Consider the following 26,360-nt stretch of genomic DNA (forward strand, 5'->3'; position numbering starts at 1 on the left):
AGGTTGAAGAGAAAGAGAATTTTTCCTTGTGTAATCAGACAAAAATTTAATTGTTATTATAAGGGGCTTTTAATTAAGCTTTGATATCAACAGTGTACTTATGCAAAACAACAGTGTACGTAATGCAAAAAGCTTTAATATCAACAGTGTACTTATGCAAAACTAGAACTTAATTTTCTTTCAACTGCTAAATAGCTAACTATTGTTTCATATCTATCCGTGATCCTATTTAGTCACATGTCCAAATCTTTTGATATCTTTGACAAACTTCCCCAAAGCAAATTCTAAAAATAAAGTCTTTATGACCCTGAAGAAACTTTGGGATTTTTCCAGAGAACCCCTGGAACATTCCAAAAGATGTGTTAAGCTAATTAGGCTACTTGATATGTTAAAGTACATGGGAAACATTGTCAAATGAGAAGTTGTGATGTTGTGTCTGTTTAGGAATATGTGAAATTATGTGAAATTCCTAGAAATCTGATATGTCCTGACATTAACTGTTGCTAGTCATCAAAATTGATGCTCACACTAAGAGGACTGAACCTGAGAATCAGGGAAGTACCCTAGCTAACTTTCAAATAAAGGCAGCAACAACAGAATCTATAAAGATTATGGCACATGTGGATAAAGTCCATTCTACTTCTGCAAAAAATAACCTCTCATTGCCAGACTTTTGCCGTCCTGATGTCCTTGTGACATGGCAACAGTCTGCTCCTGAATCAGAGGAATTAAGATGGGTAAACATCGGCTGTAAGTGAGACAGCTGGGGCCACCGGGAAGAAAACCCAAGACAGCTGCTTGGTTATTCCCGGCTCTCTGGCAAACTCCAATTTAGGGCTTTGCATTTCTTCACCCATCATAGTGCATTTACGCAAAACTATTTTCATCCTTAGAGGCCTTAGACCTCCTCCCTCTGGACCCTTTGAACACACACAGTGGGACTTTTTTCAACTGCCACTTAGTATGAGTTGTCAGTATGTTCTTATTGTATGTATGTTTTCCAGAAGGGTTGAAGCCACCCCATCTCACAAGGCTGGTGCCCTCACAGTGGCAAAGAAACTGTTAGAAAATGCTTCCCACTTGAGGTACACCTTCCACAATCTTCAGTGATCAAGACACCCCTTCACTGGGCAAATCATACCACTCTTAATGAAAACCTTGCAAACTTCTTGGAATTAACACTGTCCCTATCACCCTCAATCACGATTGAGAGAACAAATGGGAAAACTGGATTCAAGCAGAACAAGTATTATTTACATGGAACTACATAAACTGAGGAGAGCGCTCTAATGTTTTGTTTTTCCAGTTTTAAGGAGACCTTTTCTTTTCTGCTATCCATGACATACAGCAACTTGGTAAAGTATACCTTTGTGAACAAAGATGAAACATTTTCTTTTTCTCCTTAGCTGATCCCTCCGGAATTCAGAAACGCTCAGTGAGTATTCTTACTTTCATGACAATATATTTGTCTGCATAAGTTCAGTGAGAATCTGTTCTCCTAGTAACAGGACGCAATTGGAAACAGTGGCTATATCACCATGGCTTGGACTGCAATGTCGTATTTGAGAGATGATCATAGACTCAGATATGACTAGACAGCTTCAAGCAACTGCTTGGAAAAAATGAACCTGGTACCTTGCTTACAAGGTTTCAGCAAAGGTGTCTTAAAAAATACTTTATAGGGCTTCCCTGGTGGTGCAGTGGTTGAGAGGCCGCCTGCCGATGCAGGGGACACGGGTTCGTGCCCCAGTCCGGGAAGATCCCACATGCCGCGGAGCGGCTAGGCCCGTGAGCCATGGCCGCTGAGCCTGCGTGTCCGGAGCCTGTGCTCCTCAATGGGAGAGGCCACAACAGTGAGAGGCCCGCGTACCGAAAAAAAAATATATATATAAATAATAATAATTTATATGGTCAATCATTATTCTTGCTTCACTTACATAAATAACTAGGCCAAGTCATATATAAACAAATTAATTTTACTGTGATTATATTTGGTGAAAAATGGGGGTAACTGTAGAGAGAAAAATTAAGTTTGCAGCTTTGTAGATATTAGATTCTAGTCCTGTTAACTATCTGTGGGGTTTTGTTAGATACCTGCAAACTTGGATCTTGAATTCTTTTAGTTGCCTCAAATATCTGGCTATGACTCACCAAACTAATGTTTCCAATTTTCTCCTACACTTCTGATCTGGAATCACTAAGAACAAAGGCAGAGCTACAGCTCCACCAAGTACCTTGAAGGAAAGGACCTCACCAAGTACTCCTGACCACTGACATTGCTGCAAAACTACAAAGTATTGATACACATCTCACAGTTCAGGAAGACTCCACCTGACACCTGGTCCTACACAAATGCTGGAGACCACTGCATCAAACTGAGGAGTAGAGAAGTAGCTGACAAGAATGTAGGTAGATTGCTTCCGCTCGAGATGCTAGATCAAGACTTCCTCCTTTAGCTAAACATGAAACGCTTTCTTCTTTTCTTTCTTTCCTTCATTCTGTCTTTGTCCCGGGAAGATAATCCTGTCATTTCTATCTTCCAGGCACTGCTAAGGGGGTGGGGGAGTAACCTCTAGAATTTAGGTTGCCTCTTTATTGCAGGCTAGGATACTGTCTTTTCATATGTGCTAAAAACCTGACTGAACCCTGGCTTGAATGGGTAAACAAAGCAGTCCCTGTGAATGAATCCATTCATCGTACCTCCTAACAGGAATGGGTTGTGCCCTGACAGGTCTCGTGTTTGTCTATGGTGGTTGTCATTCTCCTTGGGCCTATGAATGCCTAGATGGCTGGCTCCAAGCTGGGCTATGCCTCTTAGGCTATCTAACTGTGTCCCTAATGGTTCCAGAAAGGGCCTACCAGGAGGCATTCATGCTTTAAGAACTGCTTCCTTTGGCAGGGCTCTACTTCCCTGGTTAGGAGTTAACACAAATGAGAATATGATCAGGAACATTTCCTTAACTCTTGGAGACATTGCAGATTCCTTTATAAAGATACTAGCTGTTCAACAAAACCCTTGGACTCTCACACCAAAGCTTGTTTATGATAATAGGATAGCTCTTGATCACTGGCTGAGCAAAGAGGTGTCTGTGCTGCACTGTACTTGCTGTACCTGGATTGACACTTCTGGGGAAGTTAAAACTCAGTTATGTAAAATCAGTGAGTAAACCACTTGGCTTAAAAGGGTGTCTCCTTCAGCAGGGTCTTTCTCTGATTGATTTAGATATTGGGGACCATGGCTCTGAAGTACACTCCGAACACTGGGCACTATCCTGCTTATAATTATCATAGTAGTCTCGCTGGTGCATTGTATCCTCTCAAAAGTTTCAGATGCTGGTGTGCAGCCACTGACCAGTAGGAAAATGATCTCCCTAAGATGAGAACATCAGAAAAGAAGCAACAAGAATGACCAACTTAAAAATTGTGGATCTGGATAAAAACCATACGATCATCTCCATAGATGCAGAAAAAACATTGGACAAAATTCAACACCCATTTATGATAAAAGCACTCCAGAAAGTGGGCATAGAAGGAACCTACCTCAAAATAATGAAGGCCATATACAACAAACCCACAGCAAACATCATTCTCAATGGTGAAAAACTGAAAGCATTTCCTCTGAGATCAGGAACAAGACAAGGATGTTCGCTCTTGCCACTATTATTCAACATAGATTTGGAAGTCCTAGCCATGGCAATCAGAAAAGAAAAGAAATAAAAGGAATACAAATTGGAAAAGAAGAAGTAAAGCTGTCACTGTTTGCAGATGACATGATACTATACATAGAGAATCTGAAAGATGCCATCAGAAAACTACTAGGGCTAATCACTGAATTTGGTAAAGTTGCAGGGTACAAAATTAATGCACAGAAATCTCTTGCATTGCTATAAACTAACAATGAAAGATCAAAAAGAGAAATTAAGGAAACAATCCCATTCACCCCTGCAACAGAAAGAATAAAACACCTAGGAATAAACCTACCTAAGGAGGTAAAAGACCTGTACTCAGAAAACTATAAGACACTGATGAAAGAAATCAAAGATGACACAAACAGATGGGGAGAAATACCATATTCTTGGATTGGAAGAATCAATATTGTGAAAATGACTATACTACCCAAAGCAATCTACAGATTCAATGCAATCTCTATCAAATTACCAATGGCATTTTTTATAGAACTAGAACAAAAAAATCTTAAAATTTGTATGGAGACACAAAAGACCCCGAATAGCCAAAGCAGTCTTGAGGGAATAAAACGGAGCTGGAGGAATCAGACTCCCTGACTTCAGACTATACTACAAGGCTACAGTCATCAAGACTATATGGTACTGGCACAAAAACAGAAATATAGATCAATGGATAGGATAGAAAGCCCAGAGATAAACCCACGCACCTACGGTCAACTAATAAGGGAGGCAAGGATATACAATGGAGAAACGACAGTCTCTTCAATGAGTGGTGCTGGGAAAACTGGACAGCTACATGTAAAAGAATGAAATTAGAACACTCCCTAACACCATACAAAAAAATAAACTCAAAATTGATTAAAGACCCAAATGTAAGACCGGCCACTATAAAACTCTTAGAGGAAAACATAGGAAGAACACTCTTTAACATAAATCACAGCAAGTTCTTTTTTGACCCACCTCCTAGAGTAATGGAAATAAAACCAAAAATAAACAAATGGTACTTAATGAAACTTAAAAGCTTTTGCACAGCAAAGGAAACTACAAACAAGGTGAAAAGACAACCCTCAGAAAGGGAGAAAACATTTGCAAAGGAATCAACAGACAAAGGATTAATCTCCAAAATATATAAACAGCTCATGCAGCTCTGTATTAAAAAAACAAACAACCCAATCCAAAAATGGGCAGAAGACCTAAATAGACATTTCTCCAAAGAAGACATACAGATGGCCAAGAAGCACATGGAAAGCTGCTCAACATCACTAATTATTAGAGAAATGCAAATCAAAACTACAATAAGGTATCACCTCACACCGGTTAGAATGGGCATCATCAGAAAATCTACAAACAACAAATGCTGGAGAGGGTGTGGAGAAAAGGGAACCCTCTTGCACTGTTGGTGGGAATGTAAATTGATACAGCCACTATGGAGAACAGTATGGAGGTTCCTTAAAAAACTAAAAATAGAATTACCATATGACCTAGCAATCCCACTACTGGGCATATGCCCAGAGAAAACCATAATTCAAAAAGAGTCATGTACCACAATGATCATTGCACCACTATTTACAATAGCCAGGACATGGAAGCAACCTAAGTGTTCATCGACAGATGAATGGATAAAGAAGATGTGGCACATATATACAATGGAATATTACTCAGCCATAAAAATGAATGAAATTGAGTTATTTGTAGTGAGGTAGATGGACGTAGAGTCTGTCATACAGAGTGAAGTAAATCAGAAAGAGAAAAATAAACATCGTATATTAATGCATATATGTGGAATCTAGAAAAATGGTACAGATGAACCGGTTTGCAAGGCAGAAATAGAGTCACAGATGTAGAGAACAAATATATGGACACCAAGGGGGGAAAGCGGGAGGGGGCTGTAGTGGTGTGAATTGGGAGATTTGGGTTGACATATATATAGTAATATGTATAAAATAGATAAGCAATAAAAAAAAAGGTCCTACTGTAGAGCACAGGGAACTATATTCAATATTCTGTGATAAACCATAATGGAAAAGAATATGAAAAATAATGTATATATATGTATAACTGAATCACTGTGCTGTACAACAGAAATTAACACAACATTGTAAATCAACTATACTTTGATTAAAAAAAAGACTGAATGCACAAAAAAAAAAAGAAAGAAAAGATATACACACCCCAATGTTCATAGCAGCATTATTTACAATAGCCCAGATATGGAAACAATCTAAGTTTCCATCAACAGACGAATGATAAAGAAGATGTGGTATAAAAGGGGAAACATGGCAGGGAGGGATAAATTAGGAGCTCGGGATTAACATACACACACTACCACATATAAAAGAGATAACCAACAAGGACCTACTATATAGCACAGGGAACTATACTCAATATTTTCTAATAACCTATATGGAAAGTGAATCTGAAAAAGAATGAATATATGTGTATGTATAACTGAATCACTATGCTGTACACCTGAAACTAACACAATATTGTAAATCAACTATACTCCAATAAAATTTTTTAAAAAAGAAAAAAAAATTGTGGATCTGAAATTTTGGCCTGTGAATATCACCAGGGTTTAGCAAAAACATCATGACCTATGATTATCCCACCAAAGATCAGCAAAGCTGCAAAGCAACAGCTGAGAGTAATGCTAACGCCTTAAATTTTGATCATATTTCTCAGTTAGGCTGATATCCGATCAAAATGGGGTAACTGTTAAAGAGAAAAAACACAGTCCCAAAATGGTGTTACATGTGCAAACTTGGTAGCAAACGTAGATTTAATACCTAACCTAATTGCAGTTCAACCTTCTCCAGAAATGTACCAGTCTAGAATTTGCTGGTCTGCACCAGTGAGGTACTTTGCCATAGAGGCCCTCTGCAGCCCCTTAGGAAGAAGGGAAAATATGCATGATCAACCCTAACACCACCCTTCCCACAAAAAAGGAAGTCCTGGCTTCACAATCCTTTCTTTTCTTTTGTTAATAGCTCACTTACCCCATCCTTCTTCCTATATAAACCTTCCATTTTGTACAACCCCTTGGAGCATCCTTCTAGTTGCTAGAAGGGATGCTGCACGATTCATGAATCACCTAACAAAGCCAATTAGATTCTCAAATTTACTAGGCTGAATTTTTTAACAATACTCAAATATTGTATCTCTCTCTTCCCATTTTTATGTTGGTTATTTATGTCAATTATATCAATTTTTTGTGACAATATTGTCCATTTTCATTCACCTAAAACCACTGAATCTTTCAAATTCTTCACTATCCTTTACTCTGTATATAAATATAGCTAAACATTCTGATTTTTCCATAACATGCCTTTTATGCATATTCCTTGTAATCCATTCCCTAAGTCACTACTGTGGTACAGGCTTTCAAAACCCTTTGCAGTGTAATTACAAAGCCTTAGTGACTCCCAACCCAGTCTTCCTACTTTCAGTTCCTACTTTCAATATCTTATTAAGAGGTTAATCATCTTATAAACGTACTGAGTTTAATTGACTATAACAGATTTTTAATTCTCATTCTTCATGTGTCTGGGTTAAAAGATTGCTTTGTGTCCCACTATGTGAATCCTTCAAAACATGGTTGGCCTCAAAGAATTACCTGTTTTGCAACTTCTGAATCTACAGTCAGCCCTTGGTGTATGAAGGGCTTTGGTTCCAGGACCCCCATTCGGATGCAAAGTCCATGGATGCTCAAGTCCCTTATATAAAATGGCATAGTACAATTGGCCCTCTATATACACTGGATTCAAACAACCATGGATTGAAATTTGATCCACAGTTGGTTGAATCCTTGGATATAAAACTCATAGAAATGGAGGGCCACCTGCATACTTACTGAAAAATACCTGCATATAAGTGGCCCCATGCAGTTCAAACCCATGTTGTTCAAGGGTCAGCTATATTCAAATCCAGAGCAAAGGTGTGTCTGAATTTTGATGCTCCTCTGTTAATTTTTAGGGCCTCTCTAAAGGGGGGGGCTCCTTCAGGTCTTGCTGCTACTAGAGGAAGGCTGAAGTTTCTGTTTTCTTTAGAAATGCAAATTAAAATGTAAAAACATAACCTCCTTTTGATACAATCCTAAGATTGCCCCTGGGCCAAACAGAAATGAATACCTTGACCTTAGTAGCCTGAGAGCTAAGGGAAGCCAGGAGATTCACATCTATCTGAAGATACTGAATTCTGGTTCTGAACAAGAGAAGGATAATTCTATTATATTTACACAGTTTGCAGTAGACTTTGAAATTCATATTAACATTCCTGAAGGGGAAGATAGTTCTGTAACAAAGAGCCATGCAGTCAGAAGAGAAAATTATTGCTCCTAGTTTAGCAAATAACTGCATTCCTCAAACGAAAAAAAAAAACAAAAACCCCTTCCCATCCTCACTCCTCATTTCATCAGGGAAATACCTGCTGGTGATGTGGGTAGCAGGGAGGTGGACAGAGGAGTTACTCTGTGGTTTGCATTATAACTTACTATGTTAAAAACGGAGAGGCTGGCGTGAGACAACATCTCTGAACCTTAGTTCACATTATGTCACTAAAGCATCATGCCTTAGGTCACTCACTTCCTTTAATATTTATTTCTAATTTACTGCCAATTTTTGAAAAATGTACAGATTTTACCTGCAGCAACCATGAAAGCCACAAAGCTAATCCTACCCTAAAACATGTAAAGGAGATGAAAAATAACTCTCAGAATCATTATTCACTTATTAAAATGCAATCTGTGCTATAAGTCCCACACTTTACTCTCTAAACCAATGCCTATGTTATTGTAAAACCTATTCTTTTGTTAAAATCTAAGGATATTTTCACTTAGAGAGTTGCCCTACATTGTTAATTTAATTTCTACACTCTAACCTGATCTTTCTTTTATTTTCACACTTTAAAAAATTGTATTTAGAAGAGATTTTTTAAAGTTCCTTAAAATATTTATAATGAATCATTTTGGTATCAGGGACTGACTAGTAAGATAAATTAGCAAAGAACATTATATCCTCCAGTTGGTTTTTCTAATGTTTAAGTCAGAACTGGTTAGAAATCCCTCCAAGAATGATATTTGATACAAAGAATAATGGGGTCTGATCTTTTTTCCTATGAGATGAGCACTCAGTTATCAAAAATGAAAACACAAAAGTTATTGAAAATAGTGTTTCTCATTGCCTAGATTGTAAACCCTAGTACTTTGATTTGGGGTCACAAATGGTGTCATGCACTCCCTTCTTGAAATAGACTGGAAAGATATCACCAAATATATTTGCTCATTTAAGAAATAGTTACAGGGCTTTCCTGGTGGCAGAGTGGGTAAGAATCCACCTGCCAAGGCGGCACACACGGGTTCGAGCCCTGGTCCAGGAAGATCTCACATGCGCAGAGAAACTAAGCCCGTGTGCCACAACTACTGCGCCTGCGCTCCAGAGCCTGCAAGCCACAACTACTGAGCTCGCGGGCCACAACTACTGAAGCCTGCATGCCTAGAACCCATGCTCCGCAACAAGAGAAGCCACCGCAGTGAGAAGCCCGTGCACCGCAATGAAGAGTAGCCCCTGCTTGCTGCAACTAGAGAAAGCCCGCGGCCTGCAACGAAGACCCAATGCAGCCATAAATAAATAAATAAATAAATAAATAAATAAATAAATAAATAAATAAATAAATAAATAAAAATTTATTAAAAGAAAGAAAGGAACAGTTACATCTATGGACGGAGTTCTGGAGGTAGCTAGAGTTACTCCTGATTCTCCTGGAAATGCCCACAGTTCATAGCTATGTAACTCATTTTTGTTCAAATCTTGAAGCAAATGGAAGAAGTTACCTTTCCCCTCTCCCTCCCTCACCAAATATGGAGATGACAGTGACTGTCTTTGTCTTAGACTATTGCTCAGTCTAGTTGAATCCTGTATGTTTTTTTTCCTCTCTGAATCCACTGAAACGACTTCTTGCTGGATCTATGTAGATGAATATGACAGAAAATAAACTTGTGCAACTTCTAAGGTTAAATGACTATGACTGCCTCCATGTGGAGAATAAAAAGTCCAATCATCCAGACTCTTAAAATGCAAGGATACTTGTAAACTTAACTTCTTCCTATTCTAACTTCCTGTCTTTTAAAAATAAAAGTAATCCAGAACTTATTCTGAAAGTGGATGACTTTGCCCAATTTTTTTTTTTCTGGAAGAGCACCTTTTAAAGAGATCCCTTGATTAAGAGGTACAGACTGCCGTCTATAAAATAAGTAAGTCATGGGGATGTAATGTACACACAGGGAATATAGTCAATAATATTGTAACAACTTTGTATGGTGATGGATGGTAACTGGTCTTATTGCTGTGATCATTTCACAGTGAATAAAAATATCAGATCACTATGTTGTACACCTGAGACATACAATACTGTATGTTAATTATAACTCAACTTAAAAGATAAAGCGATCCTTTGAATGAAAAGAAACACACAGATTCCATCAAAACTATTGTGGAAGAAGCCTGTGCCTCTCACAGTAACAAAAACCAATTTAAGGAAGAACGAAAAGATTTGACAGAAGATTTGAGATCTTCCTCCTTTGGTCCACATAAACATTGTTCAGTGAGAACAAACCAAAAAAAGAATGCAGGTACTTCCTGGAAGTCAAGGATATCTAAGGCAGCACAATTTTGATCTCCGGCACCTACTCTGTATCCATTACAGTGTCATAGATGTCAAGTCTCTCTGCTAGGATAGAGTATACGCATAAACTTTTGAATGAGAGGAAAGCACTACCCTAAAGAAAATTACTGGCAAGTCCATTAAGCCAGTTTTAAAGTAGTCACTGTGAGTAGCAAAACAAGAATCAGATCATATCCATAGACAAATTCACTCCCCCAGCATCCTCACTTTGTCTTGTTTTAGTACTGATAGTCTACCCTATGAAGGGCAGCTACATCAAAGTATGTTGCAATATTTAAGTTTCTTCCTCTTACATTTTCATTTGCCATAGAAGCTGAGCTATCATCCCTTCTTAATTCAGATAAAGTACAAGAAGCTGTGCAGGGAGAACACCCAGCTCTCCCTGAAGGATGGTACAGCTAGGACAATGGAACCCAAATTCCCATTTCCTTGAAGATGGTATAAATGCTTAGTGACAGCTGTAATTCTATCTGCCCTTCTGTGTTCTTTTCTTTTTCTTCTTTTTTGATTAGAAAAGTATTAAAGTATTATATAAATGTATTCTTACTGTAAGTCAATTAACCAGGTCAGCAATATAAACACAATGAGATAAAACAAGGAGCACTTCTGTCTGGGGCAGTTTAATGGCTTAGAAATTATAAAAGACCTTTCTAATGAAAAAGAAAAAAAAAAACACTGGATCAAATATATATCTTCTAAATGGATTGCTGGGCTGGCCCAGAGGAAAGGAACCCATAAAGCACAAAACGAAGTAAGAACTTGGGATGCAAGGTAAGCAAGAGACCTTTATCCTCAGGGTTTCTATTAAATTTTGGAGAACCAAGTTTCCACTTTCATGACTTCAAGAACTGTTATGGAGAACCTCATAAAATACCCCATACTAGAAGTGATGACCACAAAGGCTGGCCCCCAGCATAAGGATAGACTGGAAATAGACAGGCCAAGTAACATTTCTTGGCAAGACCACTTACATGTCTACAATTTAACATTGGGTAGTGAGAGGACCAAAATCTCTTGTGAGAATTTATAATCCCAAACTGGCCTAAATTCATGCCTCCCTCTGTGATTTAACAAATCCTGGGGCTTCCCTGGTGGCGCAGTGGTTGAGAGTCCGCCTGCCGATGCAGGGGACACAGGTTCGTGCCCCGGTCTGGGAAGATCCCACACGCCGCGGAGCGGCTGGGCCCGTGAGCCATGGCTGCTGAGCCTGCGCATCCGGAGCCCGGGCTCTGCAATGGGAGAGGCCACAACAGTGAGAGGCCCGCGTACCGCAAAGAAAAAAAAAAAAAAATGCTGAAATAGAAATTTAAATGGAAAGAGTTTCCAGCTTGCTCGGGCTTCCATGGGACTGAAGGGTGTAAAAGCTGCCTGACCAGAATGCCCAAGCAGGGGAGGAAGGGACTGAGGGTCTCCTAATTCCTTCTTCAGACTTCCCTTTGATCCTCCTGACTTCAGGACAGCCCCTTGCCTCCACCCTCCTCTGCCTGTTGTCCTAAGTCCACAACCTCTCTGGTTCTAACATCCACAGAGAATAAACCTCCAGGCTCCCACAAAAATAGCAATAGGTCGGAGCCTGACTCTGCAAGGTGAAGGGCTGGGTGTGGAGAGTGTTCACTGCTCTTTAGTCAGACTCTCAAGAGCTCCTGATTTTTCTCCCATCCCCTACACATGCGCGCGCTCATACACGCGCACACACACAGCACGCACACACACACAGCCTTGCCCACTTCCTTTTGCAGAGGTGGTGCCTTTCCAGAGTTGTCCAGGCCATATCATCTTGTTTCTCTTCAGCCTCCACACCTTCAACTGCACCAACACTTAGGTATAATGCTGCTCTGCAAAGTACTTTCCCTATATCTCCATCCACTTTCTACATTATACAGTATGATTGAGGTTACAGATGGCCCTAATTTACTTGAAGGTGAGCTTATTGCGCTCCTTGTTTTTAGGAACAATTTTATAGAGGGGATCTCATTGAAGGTTACTTTTTTCTTACTCTTTCATGTTTTCCGTGCTGGTTTTGAAGTAATTTTAGAGAAAAGATGGGAGTAGAAATATCTTGGCTCCACTGTCTTAAAATTGGACACCCATCCTACTGCTTTAAAAGTGTAAATTTCCCAACAGGTAAACACAAGGAATTCTCTAATGGTGGAGTCTAACTTGGGGAAAACTCGGGTATCTACTTTGCCTACTTTAAAGGACAATCTGGCCTCCAGCCAGAATCCATTTAAAGTACTTCTAAGACAGATAGAATAAGTTACCATTATAGGATAAGATTCCACACAGTTGAGGAGCAATGTCTCTGCAGAATGTACTAAATGGCTTTGCAGTGAAAACAAACCATAATGATACTCTAGTATCACAGAGCATCAAAGTCCAGGTCAACATATAGAGTTAAGTTGTGCCCTGCACAAAGGTACCATTTTTAAAGGACTATTTATGTAGATTTTGCTGATCTAGATATTTTATAGCAACTTTGCAGCAGAAAGCAAGCACAAGTCTTGTAATAACAAGATTATATTATTATAATTTTCTGACATATGGAAGTAAAATGTTTTCAGGAAGTGGTCCCTTCTTGTAAATTACAGAATCACTGTATAGCCTCCTAGCAGCCCTGAATCAAACTACCTTGCAAATCAAATTTACATTTGCAAATGTTCCCACAGGGACATCATTTCCAAGGCGTAACTATTATGGACTGAATTCTAACCCCAAAAATTCATATGCTGGAACCCTGACCCCAAATATTAATGTACTTGGAGAAAATAAAGACGGCAGAAGCAGTCTGCTCTAATCTGGCAAGGCCAGCAATATACTCTCACTGTCCTTCCTCGGGGGCTTATCAACTTCTAGCCCTATTTCATATATTAGTTTGCAGGGATCTGATCACTTTTCCTTCAACAACATATCACATTGGCCTTTACACTGTTGACTATCTTGATGGGACCTAGTGAGCAAGAAGAAACAACTACCCTGGACTCATTGGTAAGACATCTTCATGTCAGAGAGCGGGAAATAAAAAACTTGCGAAAATTCAGTAGCCTTCGACCCCAGTGACATGTCTAAAGGTCCAGTGGTGTGAGGCATGTTGAGATATCCCTTCTACGGAGAAGACAGGTTGTTACATCTGGCCCCTCCTACAACTAAAATAAAGACACAACATCTATCGTACCTCTTCGGATTCCAGGCAACATAGTCCTCATTTGGGTGTGTATTTACTCTAGCCCATTTGCCTGCCAGGGGATCTGAAAAGCTGCTAGTTTTGAGTGGGATCCAGAAAAGAAAAGGCTCTGTAACAGCTCCAGACTGCTCTGCCACTTGGGGCACAGAATCCAGCAGATTCAATGGTGCTTGAAGTGTCAGTGGCAGACAGGGATGCTGCCTGGAGCCCTTGGCAGGTTCCTATAGGTCAATTGCAGTTTAGGTCCTTAGGATTGTGGAGCAAAGCCCTGCCATCCTCTGCAGGTAGCTTTACTCCATCTGAGGGACAGCTACAGCCTTAGTAGAGGCTGAATGCTTAACCATGGGCCACCAGAGTTACCATGCAAACTCGATATTATCTGACCCTTCAAGCCACAAGGTAGGGCATACACGGCAGCACTCCATCATCAAATGGAAGTGGTATATGTGTGACTGAACCCAAGTAGGCCCTGAAGGCATAATAAGTTACATGAAGAAGTAGCCCAACTGCCCATGGTCCCCACTCCTGCTAAGCTGCCTTCTCTCTCCCAGCCTGCACATATGTCCTCTTAGGGAGTCTCCCACAATCAGCTGACAGAGGCAAAGAAGACTTGGGCCTGGTTTACGGATGGTTCTGCATGATATGTGGGCACAACCCCTAAATGGGCAGCTGCAACACTATAGCCCTTTTCTGAGATATCCCTGAAATACAGAGGGGAAGGGAAGCCTTCCCAGTGAATAGAACTTCAAGCAGTAAACGTGGTTGTTCACTTTGCTAAGAAGGAGAAATGGACAGATGTGGGATCATGTACAGATCCACAAGCTGCGGCCAATGATTTTGCTGGATGGTCAAGGACTTAGAAGGAACATGATTGGGAAACTGGTGACAAGGAAATTTAGGGAAGTGGTACGTGGAAAGACTTTCCTGAATGGCCGAAAACGTGAACATATTTGGGTCCCATGTGAATGCTCCCTAAAATGTGACCTGGGTGGAGGAGGATTTTAATAATCCAGTGGATAGGATGACCCATTCTGTGGATACCAGTCAGCCTCTGTCCTCAGCTACCCCTGCCATTGTCCAATGAGCTCATGCACAAAGTGGCCATGGTGGTAGGAAGGAAGGTTATGCATGGGCTCAGCACCGTGGACTTCCATTTACCAAGGGCGACCTGGCTACAGAGTGCCCAATCTGCCAGCAGCAGGGGCCAATGCTGAGTCCCCAGTATGGCGCCATTCCTCATGGTGATCAGCCAGCTACACGGTGGCAGGTTGATTACATTGGACTACTTCCATCATGAAGGTGCAGTGTTCTGTTCTTACCAGAATAGGTACTTACTCAAATAGGATAAGGATTTGCCTTTCCTGCACACGATGCTTCTAGCAAAATTACCTACCATCCATGGACTTACATAATGCCTTGTCCATAGTCATGGTATTCCACACAACACTGCTTCTGATAAAGGAAATCAGTTCACAGCAAGTGACATGTGGCAATGGACCCATGCTCATTGAATTCATGGTCTTACCATGTTCCCCACCATCCTGAAGCAGCTGGCTTGATAAGATGGTGAAAAGGTCTTTTGAAGACTCATTTATAGTACCAATTGGGTGGCAATACCTAGCAGGGTTGGGAAAAAGTTTTCCAGAAGCATCCAATATATGGTGTTTTCCCTCCCATAGCCAGGATTCACAGGCCCAGGAGTCAAGGGTGGGAATGAGAATGGCACAACCTATTATTACCCATAGTGATCCACTAGTAAAATTTTTGCTTTCTTTTCCTCTGCAGTCTTATGCTCTGCTACCTTATAAGCCCTTATTTCCAAAGGGAGGAATGCTTCCACTAAAAACACAGCAATGATTCCATTGAACTAGAAGTTAAAACTGCCACCCGCCCACACTGGGCTTCTTATGCCTGTGAATCAACAAAGAAGGGAGTTACTGTGCTAGCTGGGATGACTGATCCTGATTAATGCAATAAACTATCCAACAGGAAGAAAAACAATTCTCAATATGCCTTTTAGTTGAATTATGAGACCAGCGATATGCAGTTGGTCCTACAAGGTCTGATTTTGCTACATACATCCCTTTAGTAACACAGTGGTCAGATTTTTAAGAATAAAGCACTTCTTCTCATTCCGCACTTTGGTCTGAGTGCTCCCTGGTTGCAAACTGTCTTTTTGGTGTGTGCACAATAAACTTTTACTGATTAGAAAAAAGAATAAATAAAATGAAGAAAAAAGAATAAAGCACTTTTTATCAAACCTCAAATCATTGGCATCTAGATTATGAATGAAACAAAACAGTGAGCAATCTGATGAGTTTCTGAGTGGTTTTCAGAGATTTCAAAATGCCACACCTTCTAGACATTGATGATAAACGGCACTTTTACTCAGATCCAGAAGCCTATGCACAGCATCTTCCAGAAATTTTAATGGTTCCTTTCTATGTATATTACATATAAAACATACTCTAAGTATGTGTATAACAACCAGGTTTAAGTCATGATTATTATGATTAGTTAATTCATTCAACAAATATCTAATGAGCAGCTAAAAAGTACAATATGTACTATTGGGTCCAATCTCGACACATCCTTCATTCCTTGACTAATATCCAACATGCACTTGGACCACCAGCACTGGCGTATGCTAATGGCTGAGAACAGATATTTGCTTACATTGCATTAGTCCTTAGGTGCACTAGCTAGTTACGGTTAAAATATCACCATTAACTAATGCCAAACTTAAACTCAAACAGTAATAAATATAAATAATCCAAGCCAATAAGATCACAACTTATTCAAATATAAAAATAGGCAACAGTTTATAAGAGCAACATAATTTTGAATTGCATTTGAATAGAAAAACTGTTTTAAAGTTTCCTTACCTCTTGTTTGCACCCCCTTTCCGCAGGCTTCACTGGTGCCCATTATTCCCTGCCTGACAGACTCTGGCACTAAGATACAGGGGCTCCATTTCTGTGGCCTCCACCTGTGATGACAAAGGATAGCAGACTAGAAATTTCACCATGACAAACATACAAAAGAAATATCTGAAACAGGTGAATTTGAAATCCAGAAACATAAAGGTAGTAATTCAATAAAAATGGATTTGAAACCAACGTCATAAAAGGGAGCTCTGGCACACACTAGGGATGGTAACAGTCCCTCTGCCCCAGATCCATGGTTAATGCAATAATTCCACTTTTTAAAATGTGGACGTTTTGCACACAAAGTGGCCATAAAAAGCATTAGAAGCATAGAACTAATCTAGAAGGCTTAGCTCTTTACGAACTAAAAATTGTTTAAAGAAAAACAGTAAAAGAAAATAAAAGAGAGAAAATCCCTATGTCCCATTGGAGAATTAGAGAATCAAGGTTCGAACACCTGAAAATTTGGGGTGCAAGCTTTCACACTTGATCTTCTGCTTCAAATTTTTCACAAGGTGTTTCCTAGGACTTTGGCGTAGCTCAAATGTCTCAGTACGTTATAGAGTAAAAGGGAGGTGGGGGGCCATGGGGACTTATCTTATGTGATCGTTCCTCTCAGGGAAGAGGAATGGATCTGTCTCTGAGGAATTAACAATATTTCTTCTCCACAGAGGAAACAGTATCTAAGGAATCCTTCTGGCTTTCTTTTAAGGTGAACAAAACTCTACTTTTATGATCCACAAGACAGACTATGATATAAGCCCTTAAACCTGTGTCTTCAGAATAGTCCAAAAAACCCAAACTCTAAATGTAACCACAGATTCTCCTCCTTCACTGGGTATATTTTTACCCTTTTTCACATGGGCCAATACCTCTGAAAACAGATGCTACTTCAAAAAATGAAACAGAAACATGAAGTAAAAATATTACTGATCAGTTTTGCAGGATGAAACAATTCAGAGATCCATTGCACATCAACGTGCACGTAATTAACGCTACTACACTGTACACTTAAAAATCTTTAAGATGGCAATCTCTGCTGTACAGCAAAGTGACTCAGTTTTACACATATACACATTCTTTTTTTAAATATTCTTTTCCATTATAGATTGGCAAAACATTGTAAATCAACTATACTTCAATTTAAAAAAAAGTAAATTTAGCAAAAAAAAAAAAGTTTCAGATGGTAAGTTTTATGTTATGTGATTTTACCGCAATGAAAAAGAAGTCTCAGCAAAAGAAAAAATAATGTATATCAGAACATGGAGCAGACTTTCTTTGCTCAGGAAAAGTCACTTCAAAGGATTCTCTTAGTCATGTGAACATAGATTCATATAGCGTGTGGAGATCACTTAACATAGCCCGGCTTTAATCTCCGCACTCACCACCACCTCTCCCCCATCTAGACTAGGTGAGTCTCAGGTGTCTTGAACAATTGGAGGTAAGTGAGGCAGTGGTGGTGTTAAGGGATAGATAACAGACCATCTTTCAGAATCAAGCAAAGTACATTAAAATATAAAAGTAAAAAATACATATCATTGAACTCATTCAAGTGGCCTCCATAATGAGAATAACTGAAGAGCTAGGGAGAAATCAGGAAACAGGTAAATAGAAAAACCTGTCACAGTTAAAGAAATCACCTATTACTTTTAAGTAGTAGAAATTTACTTTGTAGATGCATAGACGCATTAAGCATAGTTCCAAAACACAGAAACTCAAATGGTAGGGGGTTTAATTTAGCTTTTCAACTAGGACGTGTCATTCACTCAGATCCCTCAAGTTCACAAAAGACTTTCTAAAGTAAGATCAAGGGATTCAATCTAGCTTAGCATGCTAAATAAAAGGAAGACATGTCCAGGACTCTCTTGCTAGACTCTTAGTTTTAGAAGGATAAGCCTGGGCTCAGAGATGTTAAGTGACATGTCTGAGATCGCACTCGTCAGGGCAGGCCAGCTGTCAGTCCTAAAGCCCTCAGTGCTCAGCCACAGACTTCTGGGGACACCCCACTGCCAATTCTATACAGGGGCACATCGCCCATGCTGTCTTCCCTTTTGCTTATACTGTCAGCCACTCCAAAATGTGCCTCAATTGCATATTGATTATTTTGAATTAAAGTTACTTTAAAAATGGTTCATGTAAGAAGGACACTCTGACCCTCCCTTCTGTCTCCCTGAAAGCAGGAAATAGAACTCTCCTGTGAAAGGTGCCCTCCCTACATCTGGAGGCGGAAGGACACCCTTATCACCAGAGATAGGGAATTCCGGGCTATATAAACAAACCTGTTACTATTTAAACTTACTACCCCAAGCCCAAACTCTTTCATGTCAAGATTGAGCACCCAAACCCTACGTTTCTTCGTCCTGTCAATTCTTCACAGATTTATCGTTGCTCTGTCTAAAAAGTCTAAAAGTTGCCTGCTTCGGCCACTTTTAAGGTACAATTTCTATGGGACCTCCATGCATATGAATTAAAATTTGTTTCATTTTTCTCCTGCTAATCTGTCTCATGTCAATTGTATTATTAGGCCAGCCACAAGAACTCAAGAAACGAAGAGGGGGAAATTTCCCCTCTCCGACACTTAATAACAACATGGTGGGAAATGCTCAAACTTACAGAAAAATTTCTATAGGCATTTTGATTCTGTTTTAATTTGGTAAACGTGAGAATGTCTCACCTTAATGGAATTAGAAAAAGAAGAATCAGAAGAAAATGATAAAGGTCTACATTAACTTGCCTCCCTAACAAACCAATGAGGGGAAAGCAAAATCTAAATTGGAAACATATTGCTCAAAATTCAAGGATGTTTGACTAAAGGGCATAGACTCACGCTGGCAACTTGGACACATGTTAAACGACGCATCAGGAGACATGATACAATCATCCCATCCATGTACAGCGGAACTGATTTCTGGGGAAAATGGCAGGAGGTCACTGATGGAAACTAGTTCAAACATGAGTGACTAAATTGAAGTGCAACACGAGAGTAAAGAGAGTGAATAGGAAGGAGAGCCCACCAACAGTTTCCAGGATTTTCTCTGATTATAATAGCACTGGGATCATAAAATGTCTAAAAATATTTGATTTGGCTAATTTTTTCAATTGGCTACCTTCCCTGAGAGCTTTTCTTGCTGAGCTCAGAAGTCTCCATATTTATACGTGGCACAAAAGGAGGGATATTGACAGTGTTCCCACAATGGCCCTGTGGATGATGAGCAAAAACTGGTAGTCTGGGCTTGTTCCAGTGTTTTTTTTTTGTTTTTTGTGTTTTTTCTGCGGTACGTGGGCCTCTCACTGTTGTGGCCTCTCCCGTTGCAGAGCACAGGCTCCGGACGCGCAGGCTCAGCGGCCATGGCTCACGGGCCCAGCTGCTCCGCGGCATGTGGGATCCTCCCGGACCGGGGCACGAACCCGTGTCCCCTGCATCGGCAGGCGGACTCTCAACGACTGCGCCACCAGGGTAAGCCCACTAAAGGCATTTTTAAGTGTGCTGATAACAGCACAATTTTTAAGACCATGGTCTTGTTTTCACAAATAAGTAAAACTCAACAGTGACTGAATTTAATCCAGAAGTCCTTTAAAGCACTGTTTCAATCCAATGTTAAAAGAATGGAAGTTTATGACTAAACACACAAACCTCAGGTATTGTTTTTATAAATAGTAATCACCAACTTGCCAAAGGGGCACATATAGAGTTTAAAAGGTACTCATTTTCTTTTCTAAAAACAAAAATTTCTCCATAGGTTAAACTTTTTTCTAACATTTCTTGAAATGTGTATATGACAAAAATTGCGAACCAGAACCATTTTTAAACTAAAATACACAACTATTATAGAAGTACACATTTGTTCTTAGTTCTTGATTAAAGTCTCTAGGATGAGAACAATAGAATGAGGTAAGTTGTGAGTGTGTGTGTGTTTGCAAGTAAGGACCTCCTCCTGAATCTCTCTGGATCCTGATCCTGAAAATTGATTGCCTGGGTGGCAGAGCTCCAGCAGCTCACTTGCAATCAAAACATGATTGTTTCTTTTTTTTTTTTTCCTGTTAATTAGACTTTGATATTCTTTACTCTTCCAAAATCTATTCCAGATAAGAGGGGAAAAACAGTGAGATAGCCGAAGATAAACAATGCTACTACCGCTTTGTATTTCTCACTACAAGTATTTCATATAATAATCATATATTATATGAAAGGAAACGGGTCATGACTTATTCTAAGGTCTAATGATTATTTAAAAAGGTAATTAATTACCGATATATGGGGCACAATGACACATCTTCACACTCTCGCTCTTCAAATAAGGTATCTGGGCATTCTTGGCCTCCATTGGCTGCTTCTTGGATGATAATCCTGTATCGAGACTGTTTTATTGTGGCATTTCCTGAAGTAAAGAAAAAATAAAATTATAGTGCCCTTCTATGTGGATGCAGGAAACAGTCCAGGGTTAGGGAGCAATTGATAAAAGGAAAAAAACGAGAAGAAATAAGAACCTGTGGAAAGACTACTTGGGAAATGAGAATAACAAGCAAAGACCAGGGATTAATACACAATCTTACTTCTATGAGGAAGACACGTCACACTTAATAATTGTAATTTCAAATCTATATGTTCTAATATGCGAAGATTGTTTCCCACTGTCTTAATATATTTTAAATTAATCAGAATCTATATTATGTTTGGCATAAAAGTTCCATGGCATAATCCGAGAAACTCCAGAAATGCTCTTTATTCTCAAAACAACAGCTCAGGGGGCTAATATTTTAATTAGCGATTCACTCCCTCAGGGGGGACACTTCCTTCTTTAGGCTACTTTTTACTCTGCTAATACTCTTATTAAAATTAATACATTAGTAGCATATTTATTTATAGGTATTAGTTTATTTGATTTCTTATTCCTCATAACCTGAGATAATGTGGGTATAACTGGAATTTAGAGAAGAGGCACTAAAATTATGACAGAACGAAACATAGACATATGTCTTGCTGGTGATTCTGCTGAGCTGCAGAAGTGGTAACAGGCGCCTCGATAAAAAGACAGCTGATGTTCACTTTAACATGGGAGGGCATTCATTTCATAATTTGTAGATGCCTTCTAGTCAACAGCAACTACCAAAATCAATGATGCTGTTTAGCAGCTACTTCAATTACCATGTGTAAGATATTGCACTTGATACGCAGATACAAATTCTTGAACTTACAATTAAACAGAAAGAAGAGGGGGGCAGATAGATACGCAACTAGTTATGAGACGTTGTAGAGTAAAAAGCTTCAGACAGTGGACACTGTCAGGAGAGTATAGAAGAAAACGTAATCATTTTTAACTCTGGAAATCTAAGGCAGCTCCTTGGAGAAGGCAGATTTTATTCTGGCACTTGAGGGCTAAGTAGAAAAAAATTTTTTTTTCAGAAAGAGAAAGACAAATACCGCATGATATCACTTTATGTGGAATATAAAATATGACACAAATTAACTTTTATGAAACAGAAACAGACTCACAGATATAGAGAACAGACTTGTGGTTACTAAGGGGGGACTGGGGGGAGGGAAGGATTGGGAGTTTGGGATTAGCAGATGTAAGCTCTTATATATAGAATGGATAAACAAGGTCCTACTGTATAGCATAGGGAACTATATTCAATATTCTGTGATAAACCATAATGGAAAAGAACATATTAAAAAAAAGAATGTATATATATGTACAACTGAATCATGTTGCTGTATAGCAGAAATTAACACAACCATATTTCAATTAAGAAAAGAAAAAACAGTTTTAAAGCCTGAAGCCATTTCAGGTCAAGGGAACAGTTTGAGAATAGGCACTAAGATATAAGGGTGCATGGACTTTACAGAGAAAGACACATAATTGCATTCAGGAGAAAGATGGGTGTGTGTGTGTATATAGGGCTTGTGGGCCAGTGCTTCTAGGGGCTTGGGGAGAAGCACAGAGAGGATTATAAAGAATGGAGAAAAGGGGAAGCATAGGAGAAAACTGAAAAAATTTTTAGGTTTAAGACAGATAATGGGGACTTCCCTGGTGGCACAGTGGTTAAGAATCCACCTAGGGGACACAGGTTCGATCCCTGGTCTGGGGAGATCCCACATGCCAAGCAGCAACTAAACCCACGAGCCACAACTACTGAAGCCCGTGTGCCCAGAGCCTGTGCTCCACAACAAGAGAAGCCACAGCAATGAGAAGCCTGCGCACCGCAACGAAGAGTAGCCCCTGCTCGCCAAAGATAGAGAAAGCCCGCTCGCAGCAACAAAGACCCAATGCAGCCAAAAATAAACAAAAATAAATTAATAAAAAAAAAAAACGAACCTAGGAGACTTATATCAAAAAAAAAAAAAAAACAAAAGACAGATAATGGACATAACCATATAAAGAAGAAAATTTCTTGAAAGCCAGTACACTAAGCGGAGCAAAACAAAAGGACAAAAAAGGAGCTTTCATTAATATTATATATTCACAGGGTTTCTAAAAAATTATAGCACAAAAAGACTTACTATATAAGTATAGTGAGAAGCAACTGACCTAAAACCCTTTCCCTGTCCTCTTCCTCCCAGAACACTCTGAACTCTTTCTGTATTTAGTTCTTCTGTGGTTACCTCCAAATCTATAAATAATATGTTCATGTCATCGCTTCCCATTTTATTAACTTTAGACATCATCTATTGATTTTCTGCTATAACTGATGAGTATTTACTCTGCACCATCTTTCAATTTTTTATAATTGTATCACATTTTTATGCCTCTCCCGGTTATTTAAAGGCTTTAAATAACCTGTATTTTTTTCCATCCCATCCTCATTCCCGTCCTCCATCAGATCAGCCACCAGGGTTCTAAAGAGTCTTACTGGGTAGACGAGCTTCCTCGTCTATTGCCACCCACTTCCTGCTAAGTTAGGTCCTGGCTTCCTGTGCTGCATCGCCAGTTTCTCCGCTCTTCACTCTGTCCACTGAACCTTTCATAAATGAGTTTAGATCTCTCACCCACTGGTGGTCCTCTCCTTCTGTTTTTGACAAGGACCTGGAGCTTTTTAAATTCATTTCTACCACTTTAAGAGATTATGAAAAGGGGAGACCAACACACTTGTATATTTCATGATCCTGAACTGAGTTAAGGAGATGCATGGGGTCTTTTCCATCTACTCCATTTTTTTGGCTCTTCTTTAACCTGCTTTGTACCGAGAGATCTGACTATAGAAGGTATGTATTAGTGGCCACCTTGTGCATTGGTTTCTGGTTGGCTTTGGCCCTAAGTGATTTGAGGCACACAGTGGAAGGAAAAAAATGTTGATAAAAGGAGGGAAAAGGAGAGAGAGAGAGAGAGAGAGAGAGAGAGAGGGAGGGAAGGAGGGAGGGAGGGAGGGAGGGAGGGAGGGAGGGAGGGAGGGAGGGAGGGATCAGGGTATTTATTCCTCCAGATTTCATCCTCTGAATCAACTCACAAAGCCACAGTTCCTATGGAGTGGTGCTCTCCTGCAGCTACTTTCTCTGAGTTCTTCTAACTGCTCCTACCCATATCAACTTTCAGGCTCCCAACTTTCCCTAGCCAGGTACTGTCAGTTTACATTAACCCTGTCCACCCCTTTGTAAACAGTTCCTTCACTGAATTTTCCCCAGTTACCCGATATGAGTGGGCCATCTATTTCCTGCCAGGACATGCTTATAAAATCAAAGGAAAGTTGCTACTACTTGACAGAGAGGAATGGTATAAGTGGCCCCTTTATAATGTAGTTAAAGCTCAGTGAGGAGTATGGAAAAAGAAGCTTAAGAAGAAAAAAAAGTGTAATTAAAACAGTTCTGTATAATAATATATTAATACAATCTATCTCCATTTGGGTGGGGACAATACAGATAAATAATTGTGCCTTTAGGAAAAAGAAAAAGTCTCTTCCACCACTGTCAATTCATTCCAATTACACTGTACTTACTCTGATAATTATTGTTTACCCTTAGGATGTACACATGAATATGTGTGTATGTGTGTGTTTTGTCCAAGTGTTATCTCAGGAGACCGGAAATAAAGATTGAAGACAATAGGAAAAACTAAAGGGTTAACTTTACGCCACATTGAGAGAGAGCATGGATCAATGCCTCTCCCTTCATAGGGCATGCACAAGCGTATGCACACACACACCACACACAGTGAACACTCACACACAGAGGTATTCTACTTTATGGTGTAATCCCAGATCAAATAATTCGCAGTTTGGGAAAAATAGCTGCATTGATTATCATGCCCTGTAGATGTTCAGGTGAAGGCTGAGAAGGGTGTGTTCTATGGGCAAAACAAACTTTTAGAATTGAGCTCAGGTTTTTTAAATAGAAAACTGATTGGCACTGTACAGAAATGAAGAAATATTTATATGTCTTTGAAGAGAGAGAGAACCAAGGGAGGATCCTGATGAAGGGAAACGCCACCAGGATCTGGGAGACACCTGTTAAGAGTTTCTAAGTGAACATGTGTGTTTCTTTTGCCTTAAACATTGGAATGGTCACATTCAGCATTCACTTTTTTGTTTGTTTGTTTGTTTTTAACATCTTTATTGCAGTATAATTGCTTTACAATGCTATGTTACTTTCTGCTTTATAACAAACTGAATCAGTTATACATATACATATGTTCCCATAACTCTTCCCTCTTGCGTCTCCCTCTCTCCCACTCTCCCTCTCCCACCCCTCTAGGTGGTCACAAAGCACCGAGCTGATCTCCCTGTGCTATGCGTCTTCCCACTAGCTATCTATTTTACGTTTGGTAGTGTATATATGGCCATGCCACTCTCTCACTTTGTCACAGCTTACCGTTCCCCCTCCCCATATCCTCAAGTCCATTCTCTAGTAGGTTAGTGTCTTTATTCCCATCTTACCCCTAGGTTCTTCATTACCATTATTTTTTTCTTAGATTCCATATATATGTGTTAGCATACGGTATCTGTTTTTCTCTTTCTGACTAATTTCACTCTGTATGACAGACTCTAGGTCCATCCACATCACTACAAATAACTCAATTTCATTTCTTTTTATGGCTAATATTCCATTGTATATATGTGTCACATATTCTTTATCCATTCATCTGTCGATGAACACTTAGGATGCTTCCATGTCCTGGCTATTGTAAACAGAGCTGCAATGAACATTGTAGTACATGACTCTTTTTGAATTATGGTTTTCTCAGTGTATACGCCCAGTAGTGGGATTGCTGGGTCGCATGGCAGTTCTATGTGTAGTTTCTTAAGGAACCTCCATACTGTTCTCCATAGTGGCTGTATCAATTAACATTCCCACCAACAGTGCAAGAGGGTTCCCATTTCTCCACACCCTCTCCAGCATTTATTGTTTCTAGAATTTCTTTTTTTTTTTGCGGAACGTGGGCCTCTCACTGTTGTGGCCTCTCCTGTTGCGGAGCACAGGCTCCAGAGGCACAGGCTCAGCGGCCATGGCTCACGGGCCTAGCCGTTCCGTGGCATATGGGTTCTTCCTGGACCAGGGCACGAACCTGTGTCCCCTGCATCAGCAGGCAGGCTCTCAACCACTGCGCCACCAGGGAAGCCCCTGTTTCTAGATTTTTTGATGATGGCCATTCTGACTGGTGTGAGATGATATCACATTGTAGTTTTGATTTGCATTTCTCTAATGATTAATGATGTTGAGCATTCTTTCATGTCTTTCTTGGCAATATGTATATCTTCTTTGGAGAAATGTCTATTTAGGTCTTCTGCCCATTTTTGGATTGGGTTGTTTGTTTTTTGGTTATTGAGCTGCATGAGCTGCTTGTAAATTTTGGAGATTAATCCTTTGTCAGTTGCTTCATTTGCAAATATTTTCTCCCATGCTGAGGGTTGTCTTTTGCTCTTGTTTATGGTTTCCTTTGCTGTGCAAAAGCTTTG

The 26,360-nt window shown here is 39.7% G+C and overlaps 1 protein-coding gene across 1 annotated transcript in view; it reads right to left on the reverse strand.

The window, feature by feature from the left end:
- THSD7B (thrombospondin type 1 domain containing 7B) overlaps positions 1-26,360 on the reverse strand; it is a 758,467-nt gene that overhangs the window by 340,041 nt on the left and 392,066 nt on the right. Inside the window, exons 10-11 of the mRNA XM_022569631.3 lie at positions 20,722-20,851; positions 16,431-16,534 (exon numbers count right to left, since the gene is read on the reverse strand). Of these exons, the coding sequence (XP_022425339.2) occupies positions 16,431-16,534; positions 20,722-20,851 (234 nt within the window). The remainder of the gene's footprint in view (positions 1-16,430; positions 16,535-20,721; positions 20,852-26,360) is intronic.

Source organism: Delphinapterus leucas, chromosome 8 (assembly GCF_059928025.1).
Source record: "Delphinapterus leucas isolate spDelLeu-1000000601 "Yukka" chromosome 8, BTC_Dleu_Yukka2, whole genome shotgun sequence".
NCBI lineage: Eukaryota > Metazoa > Chordata > Mammalia > Artiodactyla > Monodontidae > Delphinapterus > Delphinapterus leucas.